Below are 18,568 nucleotides of genomic sequence, written 5' to 3'. Positions count from 1 at the left end.
CACACAGCTAGTGTCAAGTGTCTGAGGCTGGATTTGAACTCAGGTCCTCCTGAATCTAAGGCCAGTGCTTTATCCACTGCGCCACCTAGCTGCCCTGGAGAGCATTTTTCATCATGAGTCCTTTGGAACTATCTTGGCTATCAAGTCTATCACAGTTGATCAACACACAATGTTGTTGATACTGTGTACAATGTTCTTTTGGTTCTGCTCATCTCACCCAGCATCTACTCTTGAGTGGAAGAATGCAGGACCTGGAGGCAGAAGACCTGCTCTTAAACCTGTCTGCCACTGACTTGCTGTGAGACTTTAGAGAAGTAATTTCCTTTCTCTCAGTCTAGATGTCGACATGAATAAGTATGGTCCAAAACAGAGCGTGCTCTGTGTGTAAGTGAAGTGTAAACAAAGTGTGTGTGATCCAAGGAGAGAGACCTGACTTCCAGGAGGAAGGGTCAGGGGTCATGGGGGAAGTGATACCTGAGCTTGGTCCTGAAGTATGGAAGATAAGGGCTAGCAGAGCATTCCATTCATAGGGAACAAACAGCATGAGCAATGGCACCTTGATGGAGAAGGGGTTTGGGAGAGGGCATTGGATTCTGCCTACCCCCTTCTCCATGGAGGGCAATTCTCTAGGGTAGGCTCTGGTTCTATCTTTGAAGAGCAGGCCTGCTCCCAATGCTACCATTTCTCAATCTCCAGATGAAAAGACAAGGCTTCCTCTCCATCCCCCACCCCAAGTGACCCCCCCTAGGAACAGGACCCAGGCAAGTAATGGTTCAGGTCTCTGTCTTCCAGCCCCACCCCCACCTCTAATAGCTCAGGCTGCTGCATGGACTAGGGGCTGAGGTCTGGTTTACTCAGAGGGAGGAGAGAAAGGTAGAGACAGATATAGAGATAGACCGTGAAAAGGCGTGGGGGGAGGGGAGAAGGAAAGGGGAAGAAAGCAAAAGGGAGAGAAAGAAAAAAAAGAGGAGGAAGAGAAGGGAGGAAAGGCGAGCAAGACAAAGATTAGAGAAGGGAGAAGAGAAGGGAAGGGAAGGAAAAGGACGAGAAATATAAAGAGCAGGAAAAGAGGAGGAAGGAAGGAAAAGGGGGAGAGGAGGAGAAGGAAGGGGAGAGAGGAAGGGAAAGGGTAGAGAAAGCTGTAGGATAGAGGGAGCGAAAGAGGAGGAGGAAGGAGGGTGGGAAGAGAAGAAAGAGGGAAAGGGAGAGAATAAGGAGAGAAAGAGGCAGGAGAAAGGGGGGAGGGGGAGGAGGGAAACCGTGACTGAGAGTAGAGAGGGAGGGAGGGAGGAGAGAGGAGAGAGAGGCTTAAGGAAGGGGAGAAGAGAGGAAAAGGGGAGAGAGCCAGAAGGAAGGGAGGGGGGAAGAGAGAGAAAGAGGGAGAGAGCTAGAGAGAGAGAGAGAGAAGGAGGGAGGGATGCAGGGAGGGAGGGAGGGGAGCTGAGCTGAGCTGAGCTGAGCTGAGCTGAGCAGAGCGGGCGGCGAGACTGCAGCGCAGCCGGAGCCAGAGGAGCAGGAGCCAGGGGAGCAGGGACCTGAGAGGGGCCCCGGACGATGCGCTAGCGAGCCCGAGCCGCTGGAGCCGGAGCCACCCCGGGAAGCCGCCCGAGCCGAGTCCCGGTCAGAGGTGAGGGCCGGGGTGGGGGCCGGGGCCGGGCTGCGGCCGGGCGGTGATGCCGCGGCGGGGCGGGGGTGGAGGCTGCGGGCAGCCAGGGGTGCTGGGTTGCGGGGGAGGGGGCGGGCTCGGGGCATTGCAGCTGCGGCGGAGCGGGAGCGGGGGGGGGGAAGGGGGGGCAAGGCCGGGCTTCACCCACCGGCCGCCACCCACGCCCAGCCCAGGGTTTCATTGGCCGCAGTAAGGATTCCTGCCGGAAGGCTTGGCATGGCCAGGGCCTCTTGGGTCCCCCCTGGATCCCGACGCAGGGTCCCCTCATTCCTCGGCTGCACTGGGGATATCTGGGGGAGGGAGAAGGGGGAGGGCCTGGTGGGTCCTGAGGCTAGGGTTGAGGTTCCCCTCCCTGCCCCGCCCCGCTCACTGGAATGGAATGGGAATAGGGAAGGGGGGGAGCACCCTGGGGAACCTGGGGGACGACCTCCCTTTGGGAAGCTGGCCTGCTTATACCCGCAGTTCCGTGCTCTACCTCCCCCACCCCACCAAGAGGCTGAAGGCGGCACTTTCTGTCTGGGTCTCTAGGGCCATGGGGGCGGGGTGGGGGGAGCGTTACCTCTCTCCTCCCCCCATAATATCCACATAGGGTCTCTTCCAGCGTAGCTCCTTGGTCCATACGTAGTCTAAACCTCCTCCCCTTCTCCCATTACAGCATCCTAGGGCAGCTGGCCAAAAGGGAAACTGAGGACCAAGCAGCTTGGCCAAGGTCATACAGCTTTTTAATGGAGATATGGAGCTTGGGGCATATTGAGAATTAGTTTCCCCTTCATTTCTGATCCCCCTCGAAAGAAAGGTGTTAATTTGTTCTGATATCTGCCCTTGATCCTGAGAGGAGGGTAGGGGGCTTTCCCAGGCCTTCTTAATCCTTTTTTTCAATTCTCATTTGTCCAGGATGCCTTAGCTCTGGGCCTGACTGGAGGTAAAGGGAATGGAGAAAATAATCTCCCCCAGACTCTTCCAATTTAAGGTCTTTGTCACTGAGAGTCCAAAGGGACAGAACCTCAAAACTCAGGGATTCTCTATATCTTCATATAGATGGGGATGGGATTGAGCCAAAACTAAGGGGGGAGGCAAGATAGACAAGTGCCAAGAGCACATCACTCAAATGGGGTGATTCTTTTTATAAGCCTATGGAATCTAAAACTTGTCTTGCTTGGCCTCTGAGGGCAGAATTGGGACTGATGGGAGGCAGTTACAAAGGCGGATTAAGGCTTCATACAAAGCATTAACTCGCTAGACCTGGGAGCTGTCCAAACGTGAATGTGGCTGTTTCTTGAGGTAGTTTGGCTTCCATCACTGGAGGTCTTCTTAGGTCTACATAAAGATTTAGGGCCAGAAGAGACCGTAGAGATCACTTAGGCCAGAGCTTCTTTGCTTTGTTTGTGTCTTGGACCTCTCTGTTAGTCTGGCAAAGTCCTGGGACCCCTTCTCAGAATAATGCTTTTAAATCAATACTTTTTTTTGGTTTTGTTTTAATGAGACAATTGGGGTTAAGTGACTTGCCCAAAGTCACACAGCTAGTAAGTGTCAAATGTCTGAGGCCGGATTTGAACTCAGGTCCTCCTGACTACAGGGCCAGTGCTCTATCCACTGCGCCACCTAGCTGCCCCCAGAATGCTTTTAAATACATGAAATAAAATACATACGATTACAAAGGCAACCAGTAATATGAAATAGCTATCAAGATACATATATATTTTTTAAATTCACTAACTCCCTGAAATCTATCCCCTCCTTTGGCGGGGGGGTGAGGGTGGGGGGGATGTATGGACCACCAGTTAAGAACCTCTGATCTAGTATATTTTTAAGATGAGAAAACAGGCCATGAGGAGGGAACTGACTTGTCCAAGGTCACTTAGGTAGTAAGGGGCAGAGATAGGATCAGGTCTTCTGACAGAAATCCAGCCCGCTGCTTTCTCCATTACCCTACACTGCTTCAAGAAGAGACTGCAAGACCATGTGTTAGTGATATTGAAGAATGGATTCTTTATCAGTTACAGGCTGGATTGGATGCCTCCTGAGGCCCCTTTCAGTGCTAAAATTCTATGATTCTAAAATGTTGATATCAGTGAATCCAGTTCTCCTTTGGATCTAAAAGATCAAAGCACCCAGTGGCCAGTGACCAAAGGGCGATGACCCAGTCTTGTTTGGGGCTCACTAATGGCTTGTCCTGGCTGTGTTGGAGACAGGTCAGGAGCAACAAATTGGGCTGCAGGGTCACCAAACTCTTAAATCTAGCTTGGATAATCCAGTCTCTGCTTGAACAATTCTGCTTCAGGGATCTCATTATTTTAGGAAATATTCCATTCTAGCAGTGAATACCTCCGACTGGAAGGTGACTTTAATAAGTAATGAGCTCCCCATCACTGAAAGTATTCAATCAAAAGCTAGATTACCACCCATTAGGGAAGCTCAAGTGCCTCGAGTGAGAGGTTGGACTAGATGACTGCTAAGGCCCTTCTAGCTTAGGGAAATTGTCCTGACTAGGCAATCCTACCCAGGTCCATAGGAGAAAAATAGTAACAATAGGTCACATTCCTCTAAAGCTTTCCAGCTTACAAAGCATTTCCATAGCATTTGATGCTCACAACAACCTTGAGAGAGGTGCAGTTGTGAGTGGTATGGTTTCCATCTTAACCAGTGATGAAAGCAAGACTCAGAAGCCAGTGGCACAGCCAAGCCTCAAACCCAGGTCTTCTAACAACACTGGGTTTGATCCACTGCAGAATCACAGAGGGAGATGTGGAGGGAAGCTCCGAAGCCTTCCAACCCAGCCTATACCTGAATAGGAATCCTCTCCTTTGCATGCCTGCCCTCTGTCTCCTCTCTTAGGGGTCTCACCTCTTGCTCTTGCTCTGTCTCTGCATGTCCATCCCTGTGTGTCTGCACTGGTGTGCTTTTTCTCTCCATCTCTTTTTCCTGTGTCCTTGTGTATCTCTGCCACAGCTTCCCCATCTTGATCTTCATTCAGCCTGTTAGGGCCAAGGAGAGCAAATCTAAGCCCTTTCTCTTCAGTGACTTGAAGATAGTAATCATAGTGCCCCTTGACCGCCAAGTTTTTTTAAATTTTTCTCTATGCTAAACAAATGAGATGTTTGTAAAACAAGGCATAATGTCTTGCATACAGCAGGCGCTTAATAAATGCCCCCCTTCCCTAAACCTCCATTGTTCCTTGAGTGTATCATCTTCTGGTATGATCTCAAGGCCTTTAATCATCTTGGTGACTTCTACCTTATCTGTGGGCCTTCCACAAATATTGTACCAGAATGAGGTATGATCAGGGCAGAGGACAAGAGGGACTATCATATTTCCCATCTTCTGGACACTTGTTCTCAGTACAACCTGGAATCTCATTAGCTTTTATTTCTTTTTTATTTTTTGCTGTCCGATCACAGTGGTGACTCATTGTGCTTGTAGTTCACTGAAACCGTCATATCCATTTCTAGATGAACCACTCTCCAGCCATGCCTTCCCTCTCTTGTATCTGGGAAACTGAGGTTTGGTTTTTTTTTTTTTTTTGCGGGGCAATTGGGGTTAAGTGACTTGCCCAGGGTCACACAGCTAGTAAGTGTTAAGTGTCTGAGGCCAAATTTGAACTCAGGTCCTCCTGAATCCAGGGCCGGTGCTCTATCCACTGCGCCACCAACTGCCCCGAAACTGATTTTTTGAACCCAAATGTAAGACTTAATTGTCCCCCATTGAATTTTGCCTTATTAGAGTCAATCCAGTGCCCTAGGCTATTGAGATTTTTTTTTTGCATCCTTATCCTGTGTGTTTGCTAGCCCTCCCAGATTTGTGTCATCTGTAAATTTGATAAGCATCCATGCCACCCACACCTTTATCCAAACCACTGTTAAAAATGTTAAACATGATAGCACCAAGCACAGATCCCTGGGGAACATTCCATTAGAGACCTCCTTCCATGCTGATGCTAAACCATGGAGCCCAGACAGCCAACCTGTCCCCATTACAGCTAACTTTCCTGTCATCTAGCTCGCATCTCTCAATCTTTTCCAAAAGAAGAGTTGGAAAGATTTTGTCAAAAGCCTTGATAAGATCTAGGTAAACTAAACCATATTTAAGTTTTCCCTCAATCTACCAATTTAATCAATTATGTTAAAGATTTGTTCATTTCTTCAGTATTTTTTTTTAATCCCCTTCAGAGGCAGAATTTGAATGACTCCAAATCTAGCAATTTATCCCCTATGACAGGTTAACTGTCTAAGTCATTACTATCTGAAAGAAAGAATAGACAGAAAGAAATTGAGAAAGAGAAAAAAAAGAAAGGAAGAAGGAAGGGGAAAAAAGAAAAAGGAAGGAAGAAGAAAGGAGAGGAGGGGAAAAAAGGAAAGAAGGAAGGAAAGAAAGAAGCCTAGTTTGACTTGATCTGTCCTTGAAGCTAGTCTGGCTCCGTGTGATCACTGCTTCCCTTTCTAATTGTTCTCTAACCATCTTTTTAATAATGTGTTGCAGAATTTGTCTGAAATTGAAGTTAAGGTAATTGGCCTATTGTTTACAGACTTAATGATTTTTCTTTTTTTAAAAAATGAGAACATTTGTTCTTCTCCTGTCTTGTGGCATCTCCTTTATTCTCCAGGACCTTTCAAAGATCATTAACTGACAGAAGCTTAATAATCCCATGCATTAGTTCCTTCAGTGACCTGGGAGATAATTCGCCTGGGCTTTGTGGCTGATCCTCATCGAGAGCAGGTCAGTGCTTCTTTATTCTCTTCCTTCTTATCTTGGGGATTGACTCCCTATTAATTATTTCTGTTCTGTCCTTTCTAGTCCAAAGACACAACAGAGAAATGAGAAGCAAAATAAGGGTTGAGAAGCTCTATCTTTTCTCCATTTTTTAGTTGTTATCATTCCATTTACCCAGAGCAGGAAGGCAAGAAAGCCCCCATGTTCTGAGATTTCCTCTGAAGCCTGAGATTGTTTGGAGTTGTAACCCTCTCAATGATTTTTTTTTTTTACAGGCTTGTGTCATGCTTTTGTGTTCATCTCCATACTTTGCCCTTGCTTCCATCTTCTGCACATGACTTTTTAAAATCTAAGTTGGCTGGTGAGTTCCATGTGTTCACATTGGTCTCTTAAGACATCTTCCCATTTTCTTTCATCTTTTTTTTTTGTTTGTTTTGTTTTTGTTTGTTTGTTTTTTGTATCTTCAGAATTTCATTCTAAAGGCTTTTTTTCCCCCCTGGGCTGACTTTCACCTTGTAGAATTTTAGTCCACTATGAGACCTTAACTATATCTTTTAAAATTTTTATTTTTTATTGTGAATTTAACAATCATCAACCAACACAAACTTTTCCAAGAACGAGACAAAAATGACATTTTTTCTGAATCCTTTGAAATCTTAAAAAATGTAATTACTTTAAAAAAATTAACAAACAGAGATCTATTTTTTTCTCCCTCCTACCTCTTCTCCTTTTTGGAAGAAAAGAAATAAAAACAAAAACTTTGTAACGAATATGTATAATCAAGAAAACAAATTCTGTCATTGGCTATGTGCAAAAAATCTGTCTCATTCTGCACCGAGTCCATAGACTCTCAGGAAGTGGGTTGCATACTTCATCATCTGCCCTCTGGTATTGTGGTTGGCCACTGTACTGATTGGAGTTCTTAAGTCTTTCAGAATTGCCTTTGTGATATTGTTACTGTACAAATTGTTCCCATGGTTCTACTCACTTCACCCAGCATCAGTTCATATAGTTCTTCCCAGCTTCATCTAAAACTATTCTCTTTGTCATTTCTTATGGCCACAATAGTATTTCATTACCTTCACATATCATAATTAGTTCAGCCATTTCTCAATTGATGTATGCTCCTGAAAGAAATGCTGTAAATATCTTTGTGTATTTTATACATTCTGGAATCTTCTCCCACTTTATTTGATCTCTTTGGGATATAGGCCTGAGAGTGATAAACCTTTTGAAATCTGATCTCCCCAAATCTAGGGTTCCTATCACATTATTTCCTTCTTTCCTCTCCTTATTGATAGAGTTACCCTTTCCCCTTCAGGCTACCATGATTTTTACCCCAGAAGCCAGGTCCTCCTTATTGGTTGAAATCAATCGACACTTAAAAAATTAAATTGTGTATGTGTATATGTATATGTGTGTATGTATGTATGTATATATAAAATCTGCCTTTTCTCCTTCACCCCCCCAAAAGACCCCCACCAAACTGAAGCCCTGTTACAAACATGTATATTCAAGCAAAACAAATTCCCTTGGGCATATCCAAAAGTGAATCAACCAGCCTTTGATCATTATACATTGTACACATCTGTCTCAAAAGTATCTTTTTGTTTTATTTAGCCTGTGATGGTACCTCTCTCTGTCCTGCTCATGAGTGTTGCTATTTAACTCCTAGTTGGGGGAGTGGTGCAACGGGGATGTCAAGGGAACCAGCCTCTGGGAGAGCAAACAGTAAAGATGAGTCTCTTCCCCTTGATATTGGACTCAGATGTCCTGAGCCTCTCTCTCCATGGGCCTCCCCATCTCAATTTCTCTCTGCTCCTTTGCTCCTGCAGGCTTCCACAGGAACAGAACTAATGGGCTCAGCACTAAAGACCTGGACTAGGGATCCTAGTGGGTAGGGAAGGGCACTAGCCTAGCAGCCCGCTCCAGCTTCAGCTCGCTACCCCAGGCTGCTTCTCAGGCCCCTTTGCCCTAGGTCAGGGGCAGCCCAGGTGGCTGGCTCGTCACACTAGGAGGCCTCTGATGGGGCGGGGCAGGGAGGAGAACTGACCCTGAACTTGAGCAAGACAGATGAAACTCTGGTGGGCTAGGTTGGAGCTCCCTATCTGAGGCAACACGGGCTTGTTAGGGTAGGCCTGCTCTGGTCCCCGAGGGCAGGCAAGTCCTTAGGACTGAGCTCCCCGTTCTCCAGGTAGCCTCAGGGGTCTCAAGCCCATCTCTGAATCTGGGAATCTTGACACCCTTCTTTGGGCAAACTGGGCACAACCATACTGGGCACACCCTGTAGCAGGCCTGCTGGTGGCCGGGCAGCAGCTAACCCTCTACCTTTCTGGAAGAGGGGGCCTGGGAGCCATGTTTGCTAAACAACACACAGGTAGAGACAAAACTGAGTCTGGGATCGAGGGTTGGGTCCAGAGAGAGGCTCAGGGCTCAGACCAGGTTCAGAGGCTAAGGTCGGGGCAGGGACCTGAGCTTTGGGGTTTGGGCTGGAGCTGAGAGAGGCAAGGTTTGATCTGATGGTCCTCAGTCTAGGGCAAGGTTGGGGCTGAATCTGGAGGCAGTGTCAGGGCCATAGCCTGGGGTTGGGAACAGGAGGCCCAGTGGCAAAAGGGCTGGAGGGTGGGCCCCCGGTAGGAGAGTTGGGTTCGCATGAGCCTTTCAGAGAGAATTTCTCTTTTTTTCTTTCTTTCTTTTTCTTTTTTTTTAAGTAAGGCAATTGGGGTTAAGTGACTTGCCCAGGGTCACACAGCTAATAAGTGTCAAGTGTCTGAGGCTGGATTTGAACTCAGGTACTCCTGACTCCAGGGCTGGTGCTCTATCCACTGTGCCAGCTAGCTGCCCTCTACCTTGTTTTCTGATACAGCACTGACTCTAACATAATCTCCCCCAGCCAGGCTGGTGAGGGAGAGAAGCCCCAGGAAGGGCTGAGGGGCAGACAATGGGTACTCCACCATCTCCTGTCCTGGCCCAGCAACCAGGACCGTTCTTACCCCACATCGATGCCAGGGATCTTGGACTGAGCTGGCCAGTTGTCACCTGCTGCCAACTATTGGGAAAGAAGGTGGGGGTTGTGGGGAAGGCCGGGGGCATCAATAAGTGCTGACACCTTGTTTCCTTTCCCCCTCAGTCTCTCCCTAGCTCGTATGCCTTCACATAGGAAGGTACATTAGGAATGGCTCCATGTTTAGTCCCAGCTATGTGCAAATCTCTGCACATGTATCATGTCCGAGAGTCTTAGGTCTGGGGGGCCATGCCAGAGGAATGGCCATGGACCCTGGAAGTTGAAGCAGGGTCAGTTGTAGGGGCATCAATATCTGTCTTTCATATCTCTGTACACACACAGACACAGACACACAGAGACAGACACATGCACACAGACACACAGAGACATAGACACACACAAGGATACACACAGACGCGGAGACACACAGAAACACAGACACACAGAGACAGATATAGACACACACAAGGATACACACAGACGCGGAGACACACAGAAACACAGACACACAGAGACAGACATAGACACACACAAGGATACACACAGACACGGAGACACACAGAAACACAGAGACAGACATAGACAGACATGGAGACACAGATACACAGAGACAGTGACACAGACACACACAGAGACACAGACATAGACACAGAGACAGCGACACAGACACACAGATATACACAGAGATACCAACATAGACACACAGACACAGACACACATACACACAGATACACACAGAGATACCAACATAGACACACAGACACACAGACACACATACACACAGATACACAGACACACACAGAGACACCAACATAGACACACAGAAACACACACACACACACACACACACACTATTCTGCCTTATTGAGGACACCCTTGCCCTGACTTTTGTTTAGATGACTTTTGAGAAAGTCAGCCCTGGCACAGCTGTCTCTCCAGGAAGCCAGGGCATTGGAGGGGGGCAGGGAGATGGGACCACTCCAAGGCAGTTCACCAGGGTAATGAGTTCAGAGTAAAGCAGGACTCACTAGTGCCATGTGTGGAGGGGGCAGAAACAATGAGCATCATTAGGCCTGGGGTGCAGGGTAATGAGCTTTCCTACTGCTGGGATAGAGACAGAGTTGTAGTTGGCATCATTCCCTCTAGGGTGCAGCTGTAGCCAAGACTGTGTTAGTCCCATTCCCCATGGGGGTGCAGCTGCAGTAAGCATTGTTGCTCTGGTTAGCACTGAGACCCTTGGAGCCAGCTGGAGGATGCACCATCACCCTTGGAGATACAGCTGTAGTCAGCACCAACAGCCCAGGGCTTGGCATACTTGTTGGTATCGGGTGTAGTTGGTACCCCTTGCAGTACAGCTGTTGCTCCCAGGCAGGCACCATTGGTTCTCTGGCACCTGGCAGGTCCCTAGAATGTCTGTCCCCTCTTGCCTTCCTCTCCAGGAGTTCATAGCCACGGGAGAAGATGCCAGAACAGAGCAACGACTACCGGGTGGTGGTGTTTGGGGCAGGCGGTGTAGGCAAGAGCTCCCTGGTCCTACGTTTCGTCAAGGGTACTTTCCGAGATACTTACATCCCAACCATCGAGGACACCTACCGCCAGGTCATCAGCTGTGACAAGAGTGTGTGCACCCTGCAGATCACAGACACCACGGGCAGCCACCAGTTCCCGGCCATGCAGCGCCTGTCCATCTCCAAGGGCCACGCCTTCATCCTGGTCTTCTCTGTCACCAGCAAGCAGTCCTTGGAAGAGCTGCGGCCCATCTACCAGCAGATCCTGCAGATCAAAGGCAGCGTGGACAACATCCCAGTCATGCTGGTGGGGAACAAGTGCGACGAGACGCAGCGGGAGGTGGACACCAAGGAGGGGGAGGCCCTGGCCAAGGAGTGGAAGTGCGCCTTCATGGAGACCTCGGCCAAAATGAACTACAATGTCAAGGAGCTATTCCAAGAGCTGCTCACCCTGGAGAAACACCGGAACATGAGCCTCAGCATCGACGGGAAGCGCTCCAGCAAGCAGAAGAGGACAGACAAGCTCAAGGGCAAGTGCAGCCTGATGTGAGGGCCCCCCCCAGGTCCTCCCCCTGCCCCCCACTCTTGGGCTTGCTCGGGGGTGGCTCTAGGGCCCCTCTTCTGTCTCTATCCGTCTTCCCGTCATTTCCTTGGATGGCCTCCTCCTGTCTTTGCTCCTTGTCCTCATAGCAGCCCCAGAGTCGGAGGGCACTCAGAGGTCATCGAGACCCCCCCCTGTATCTAAACAGAAACTCCCTCAAGTGGCCATCCAGCCTCCCCGGGTCAGCAGCTCTCTCTGTGTCTCTGTTTCCTATTCTCAGCCCCTGTCTGTTTGTCTGCATCTATTTGTTTTACTCAGTTTCTCCTTCCCTCAGAGTGTGTGTGTGTGTGTGTGTGTGTGTGTGTGTGTGTGTGTGTGTGTCCATCTCCCCTGCCCTGAGTCTCTCCATAGGCCACCCATTCCTACATTTGATCACTGTGACTTGGGGGCTGAAATGCACATTGACCTCGCACTTTTCTTTCTCTTTTTTGACCATTGATGGCCCCCTCCCTCCTCCCCTGCTCCCTGGGCCCAGCTAAATTCCCCCTGTCAGCTGGCCCCCCTCCTCCCTTTGATACTGGGAGGCACATGATAGGGAGGCCCAGTAGACTGGCTTTCCCTGGCCTTTGAGACAATAGGCAATAAAGATGAAGCCCCCCTGCAGCTGAGCTAGGCCCTGCCACTGTCCCAGGCCTCCCCCTTGCTTTTCCTCTCTGCCCCTTGTAGAAATGACCAGTGGCCCCAGGACCGAGGAGCTGGGTGGAGGGGGCTTGTAGGTAGACACTGTCTAGCCCCCCAGCACAATTCCAGGTCACTGCTGCCCCCTCTCTCACCTCACTCAGGTTGTATGGTAGTGTCCCTGCTCCTAGCCTCCCCTCCCAGGGATCTACAGGATGACTATCACTATGAATGTGGGTGGCTCTGTGCACCCCTGGAAGGAAAATATGGAGTGGGGTTCTGAAGATTGGGGATCATCATTCCCCCCACCCCAGAAGGGTGGGGAGGTAGGAGCCATTAGCACAGCTCCTCTGTCCAGCCCCAGAACATCCTCCTGAGGAGCTGGGCTGGCCCCCCCCCCCCCCGCCCCCTCTCAGAGACAAGTGTGTCCCAAGAAGGGCACAGTCAGTGAAGTGGATTTGAGAGAGGGGGCCCTCACTTCCCTTGCCAGTGTGTCCTGACCCCACAGAAAGAGGAGAGCAGGGGACAGAGGGACCCCAAGGAAGACAGACAGGAAGCATTGGCAGGTGTGTGTGTGCGCACGTGTGTGAGAGTGTGTGTGTGAGAGTGTGTGTGTGTGTGTGTTTGTGGCTGGATGTAGGTGTGTGGGTATGTTAGTATATGTTGATATAAATGCATGTACTAATGTGTAAGATATTATACATTAGTGGGTAGGTGTGCAGATATGTGAGAATAAATCAGGGGATGTATGTATGTGTGTATATGTATGCACAGATGCATGTGTATGTGTGTGTGTACGCATGTGTGTGTGTGTGTGTGTGTGCATAGGTGGAGTATGTCTGTGCATAGGTGGAGGGCAGGATCCTGGAGGGAAAGCTGGTAGTTTTAGGGGTCAGAGCTGGAGCCCTGCTCCTTCCTCCCCTGCCCCTAAGACCAATCTGGCCCCTCAGCCCCCTGCTGCAGGCAGCATTTCCAACCCTGGCATGCAGCATCCCCTGGCCTGGCTGCCCATGGCTCTTCCTGAGAAGGGGCTGTGGAATGAGATGGGGGGAAGGGGAGAAGGGGAGCTGGGGGACTCTCTCCTCTGAGGGTGCTGGCCCCCACAGGGGCTCTGGCACCATTCCTCAGGGATCCACCCTGATAGCACAATCACCAGACCCTGGCCCGGGCCCAGGGGCTTAGAGGAGGCGGGGGAGGGGCAGCTAGGCCCTGCCTTGCAGGGGGTTTGTCCACCCACTTCTCTCTACCCAGACCCCCTCCCCACTGTGACCACGTGAGACAGAACCAAGCACCTCTTCTCCCAACTGCCCAGAGCAAACTGTGTCACCTTCTGTTCTTGCCTTCCTGCAAAAGCTCCTCTCCCTTCTCCACATAGCTTCCTGGACCCAATGTGAAATCCCAGGAGAAAAGGGAAATAGAGAGGCCTGTTTGGAAAATAGCTGTTCAGGCCTGGCCAGCCTAGGGGATTCAGCTGAGGGTGACCCGAGAATGTTAGAGCGGGAAGTTACTCTGATGACCATCTGTTCCCAAACCCATATTTTACAGATTGGGAAACTGAGGCCCAGAGAGACTAAAGAAATTGCTTAAAGTCACACAGCAAGTTAGGGACAGATCTGGGAGAGAAGGAACGTGTCCTTCAGGGACAGCAGTCCCATGTAGCACATGGATCCCCCTCTCCCCCGTCCCTGGGCCCCCCTAGAGCTCCAGAGGATGGGACCAGGCCCTCCTAGGTCATCCATTGGAGCCAGAGCAAGACCAAGAGTCTGGGATGAACATAGGTCCCACTTTCCTCTCTAGGCATGGGGCCTGGGCAATTCCACCCTGCCCTGGCTGCTGTGATGCTAGAAAATTGTCTGGTGCTCTGGACTGAGGCCTTGGCCCCCCTCCCCCAGCCCTCTGTGACGCCCCCCCCCCCCCGCCAACTCCATGCCCCAGATGACTCCCCCCAGCATGTGGACACCCCCCTCCAGTGCACCCCCTCTTTTTTAAGAGTCCAATGTAGCCTTCACTCTAGAACTAGTCTTCCTCCAATAAAGACGTGGCTCCTGCATCTGCACTGCCTGGTACCCAGACTTTCTAGGGGGAGGTGTGGGCTATTGGGGTGGGGAGAATCGGCTCACACGGTCCAGCATCTGGGAAGCAAAAGGAGAGTGGAAGCAAGAAAGGGGAGAGAGGAGAGAGGGAGCATTGGAGAGGCGAGGAGATGGTTAAGGGGGTGAAGGGTGGGGAGGCGGGTGGGGGGCAGGTTCATGAGGGATCGGGGGAGTGAGAGGGCAGGGACAGAAAGAGGCTCAGAGACGTGAGGGACAGGGGTGGGTGAAGGGGACAGGGAAGGCTGGGGATGGAGAGGTTAGGATAGCGCGGGGGGGCCATGGGGAGGAGGGCCAGGGTGGGCAAAGTTTAGGGACAGGAAGTTGGGTAGGGCCTGGGGGCTGGAAGGAGGGACGAGGGGGGGTGATCTGAGGTGAGGGTTGGGCTGGTTGCTGAGGGGGTCCCTCTTCACAGCCTCGTGCCGGGGCCACGAGCCGGCTCCCCTCACGGGGCACAGATCGAAGAGTGCGTCATCAGCCTGTTGCCTTGGCAACCATCTGCTTCCCAGGCAGGCTTGTGCAGCCAAGCTGCAGCTGGGCTGGGACTGGGGAGATGAAGGGGGAGGCAGAGACACCGAGGCCTGGGTGAGGGTTGTCTTCACTGCTCCTTCTCCCCTCTAAGAAGCAGAAAAGGCAGGGAACCCAGGAGTTCATGCCAACCCCCCCCCCCCCAGGACTCCCACCCATAAAGACTTGTGAGCCAGGGCAGCGTTAAACCTAGGAGAGACCCAGGAGGGAGGGGCTTCCCCGCTACCAGAAGAGGGAAGTTCTCCCTTTGGCTCTCCATCTCTGTCTGTTGTCTCTCCCCTCCTTGACTTCCTACCTCTTTGTCTTTTTAGCCATAACAAGTTCAACCACTAGGGGTCGTGGGTACCTTTAGGGCCAGCTAGACCTCCTCAGGCACCTCGGACTACTGGGAATTGTTGACTGGCCCCAATTCAAACTATCCCTGATTTCTTCCCCCTCTTCCTATTTTCACTTCCCTTTCTTTCCTTGTTCTACAGTTTCCTTACTATTCTCTACCCATCTTCTTTCCCTCCCTCCCTTCCTTTCCTTCCCTCTCTCCTCTGTCTCTCTGAATGTGTTCTGTGTCATAGACCCCGTAGCACTGGGAGGGGCTTCAAAAGCAAAGGCTAGAAGGGCCCTTGGACCAAAGAACAGCATCACCAGAATGGACCATAGAGGTCGCCTAATTCAAGATGAAGGTGAAGCCTTAAGAATATTAAGCAGGCAGCCATCTTAGTAAGGGGATGGGGGTGAGGGTGGGGTGGGGAAGGGAGTCAGAAACCAGAGCCAGAGAGGGTTCACCTTCCTCACAGAGTTGTTGTGGGACCCAACGACTTTGCCGTCACTCTTGCCTAGTCCTACCTTCCACCCAGTGCAAATTTCCTCCATGATACCCCAGACTAGGTCATTCCAGCCTCTGCTTCTTGAACACTTCCAGTGACGGTGAACTTACTACCTCCTTGAGGAAGCTCATTCCACTGTTGGAGCGCTCTGATTTGGGGACCAGGTTGACGGTACATCCCTGTGCCTTTTCCCCAATGTGGTGAAGAGGTTGTTTCAATAGCCCAGACAAAAGGTGTTGAGGGCCTGAACTAGTGGAGATGGAGAGGAGCAGAGAAAAAAAAAAGATGACTGACCGGCTATAGAGAGCAAGGGAGAGGGAGGTGAGAGTAATTTCCAAGCCCTCAGAGGCATCCTGAACATTTCCTGGGAGGAACGTCTAGGCCTTGAGGAAGAAGAGGAGGAGGTTTGGGAGGAAAGGAGCTTGGGGATTCTGAAGGAGGTGCGGGGATAAATTGAGGAGCTTGAGATGTAGCTTGAAGAATCCTAGCATCCCCCTGGCTGCCCCACCCACCCACCCTGATCCCAGGCACCCCGGGCCTGGAGCCCTCTGTATACAATGGGGTGCAGGTTCCAGGTGAGGGTCCTGGGGGTGGCAGCAATTGATAGAACCTGGGCCCATAAAAGGTACAGATGACAATCGGAAGCCAAATCTGGGGGAGCCAGATATTCCTCCTCTAGCTCAGTGGCCAGGGTCTTGACTTCTGAAGGAGACAGAATGACAGAAGATGAAACCTCAGCCCAATCCCTCCCAACAACCCTAGGATTTCTCCCAGGGCAAGGCGGGCATTGTTTCTGCTGTCTTTTTCCTGCTTCTGAATCCCCAGTACTTAGCACAGTGCCTAACACACAGTAGGTGCTTGATAAATGCTTACTGACTGACTGGTAGAGGGATCAATAGGCCTAAACTGGAGAAGGGATTTACTCAAGGTCACACAGTGAGTCAGTGACAGAGCCAGACACTCACCCATCCAACAAATGCTTGCTGATGGCGGCTGTGTCTCTGCCAAGAGCTGGGGACCACAGGAGAGGGCCAGCTTTGACAGTCTTATGGGGGGCCGGGATAAGGAGACCAGGTCTCCCGGGTTCCAGCCTGGTCTACTTTTCACTAGCTTCCTATCCTCAAAAGAGAAGAACGCGCTGTCTGGGGCTCTGGTGAGTCTCTCTGGGGGCCCTTACTGAACATCTTTTCTGCTACATAGGAGATCTAGCTTCTAACCAAAAGCACCAATGGAAATCTTGTAGTGAGGGCAGCTGAGACCTGAAGTATAAGGTGAGGCCACGTGGGAAGGTCACGGACAGGCAGATGAAACACAAACACACACACATCCCCAGTGTTTCATGGCTCAGTGAAACTCCACTATGGGAACAGCATGAAGCCTTACATCTGGTGGCCTCAGTATCATAAATCTAGAAATGGAAGACTTCTGAAGCTATCTAGTCCAACCTGGCCACTAGGTGGCACAGTGGATAGAGCACCAGCCCTGGAGTCAGGAGGACTTGAGTTCAAATGTGGCCTCAGACACTAGCTCTGTGACCCTGGACAAGTCACTTAACCCCAATTGCCTAAAAAATAAAAAAGAAATAACATTTGTAAAGTGCTTAGCATAGTGCCTGGAACATAGTAAGTACTATATAATATGTAACGATTGGAATAATGCCACCTGCTGGATACTTACTGTAGAAGAGTTCTGCCCATGAAGGGAAGGTCTTTGAGGGCAAGACCAGGAGTCTTTTCTTCAGGATTCAGGAAGTGACGCGGGCTAGTGGGAGGAGGAAGGAAGAGACTGGCGCTCAGTCTCGGGCTCTTTCCTTTGGACTCTGGTGGAGAGCGGAGCTAGAAATGTGCTCTCCCTTTAATAGCTAGGAATTTAGGCCTTTTTCTCTCTCTTTACCAAATTCTTATTCTCCTTAATAAATGCTTAAAAGTCTAACTCTTGCTAAAGCTTATAATTTATTGGCGACCACTCATTAGATATTTTAGACAGACTAGCTAGAATTTTAGCCCTTAACAAATATTTATTATAATTGTTATAATAATAATATAACATTATAATAATAATTATAATAATAATGTTATAATACTACTACTACTACTACTACTAATTATTATTATTTCTGTTATTTTACAGATGAGGAAAGTAAGACCTAAAAAGGTTGACTTGTCCAAGGTCACAAGTCTCACACAAGTGTGAGATAGGTTATGTAAATATTAAATGAGATGATATATGTAAAATGCTTATTATTAAATGTCAGAGACAGAATTTGAACCCAGTTCTTCTAATTCTAGAACCAGTATTCTCCCATGCTACTAGGAAAGGACAAGATTCCTAGACGACGATTTTTTTTTTTGGCTAGACAATCCAGTTAAGTAACTTGTCCAGGGTCACACAGCTAGTAAGTGTCATGTCTGAGACTGTATTTGAACTCAGGTCTTACTGACTCCAGGGTCAGTGCTCCATTGCCCTTGACTGTGAGAATTAAAATTACAGCAGAAAGGCAAAATTTAGAGATTATCTGGCCCAGTTTTCTCATTTGACAGAAGAGGCAACTGAGGCCCAGAGATTTCAGGAAGGGGACTTTCCTCAGGTTAAAGGCAGAGCTGGGAGGGACTAGAAGTTGGGTCTCCCTGCCACCCAAGACAGGGCTGCTTTTCATTCGAACACCCCAGGTAGAGATAGCCTTTTCAGAAAGTTCTCTGGTCCAAGGACCTCCGGGACCTCATTTTAGCTTATCTTCCCCTGCTGTCATCTCCCGGCATCCCCTCTGCTCTCATTGGGACAGAGGAAAGTCACTACTGGTCCCTCCGGCTGCCTCCCTCCAGGGCTAACTTCGGCAGGGGTTGTCCGTAAGGATTTCAGGGCCCAGAATGCCTCCCTGACCGCGCCCCTCCTCCCAAACGGTGGCTTTCACACTCCTCTTTCCCTCCCTTTTCATCCCTGTAGAGCAGCACTCCACCCACAAATGGTGGTCTTGCCGAGGCTTGGGGGCACTTGTCCGTGGTCACACAATTATTATGTGTCAAAG

The 18,568-nt window shown here is 50.0% G+C and overlaps 1 protein-coding gene across 4 annotated transcripts; it reads left to right on the top strand.

Moving 5' to 3' along the window:
- Positions 1-1,423: 1,423 nt before the first annotated feature.
- On the top strand, positions 1,424-14,042 carry DIRAS1 (DIRAS family GTPase 1). Of its 4 annotated transcripts, XM_043975527.1 has the most exons (4): positions 1,424-1,627; positions 6,267-6,379; positions 6,649-6,734; positions 10,817-14,042. In XM_043975527.1, the coding sequence occupies exon 4, from the start codon at positions 10,839-10,841 to the stop codon at positions 11,433-11,435; it is 597 nt and encodes a 198-aa protein (XP_043831462.1). In that variant the 5' UTR covers positions 1,424-1,627; positions 6,267-6,379; positions 6,649-6,734; positions 10,817-10,838; the 3' UTR covers positions 11,436-14,042. The 4 variants fall into 4 exon arrangements, with proteins under 4 accessions (XP_043831462.1, XP_043831463.1, XP_043831464.1 ...); XM_043975528.1 differs by lacking the exon at positions 6,649-6,734 and having other exon boundaries at positions 6,318-6,379; XM_043975525.1 differs by lacking the exon at positions 6,649-6,734 and having other exon boundaries at positions 1,425-1,627.
- The last annotated feature ends 4,526 nt before the right edge of the window (positions 14,043-18,568 follow it).

Source organism: Dromiciops gliroides, chromosome 1 (genome assembly GCF_019393635.1).
Source record: "Dromiciops gliroides isolate mDroGli1 chromosome 1, mDroGli1.pri, whole genome shotgun sequence".
NCBI lineage: Eukaryota > Metazoa > Chordata > Mammalia > Microbiotheria > Microbiotheriidae > Dromiciops > Dromiciops gliroides.
The sequence above is the reverse complement of the archived record's forward strand: the minus strand, read 5'-3'. Positions and strand labels throughout refer to the sequence as shown.

What these genes read in the sequence shown, in the direction of transcription:
- DIRAS1 (XM_043975529.1), top strand. Translation starts at nt 10,839, where the DNA reads ATGCCAGAACAGAGCAACGACTACCGGGTGGTGGTGTTTGGGGCAGGC.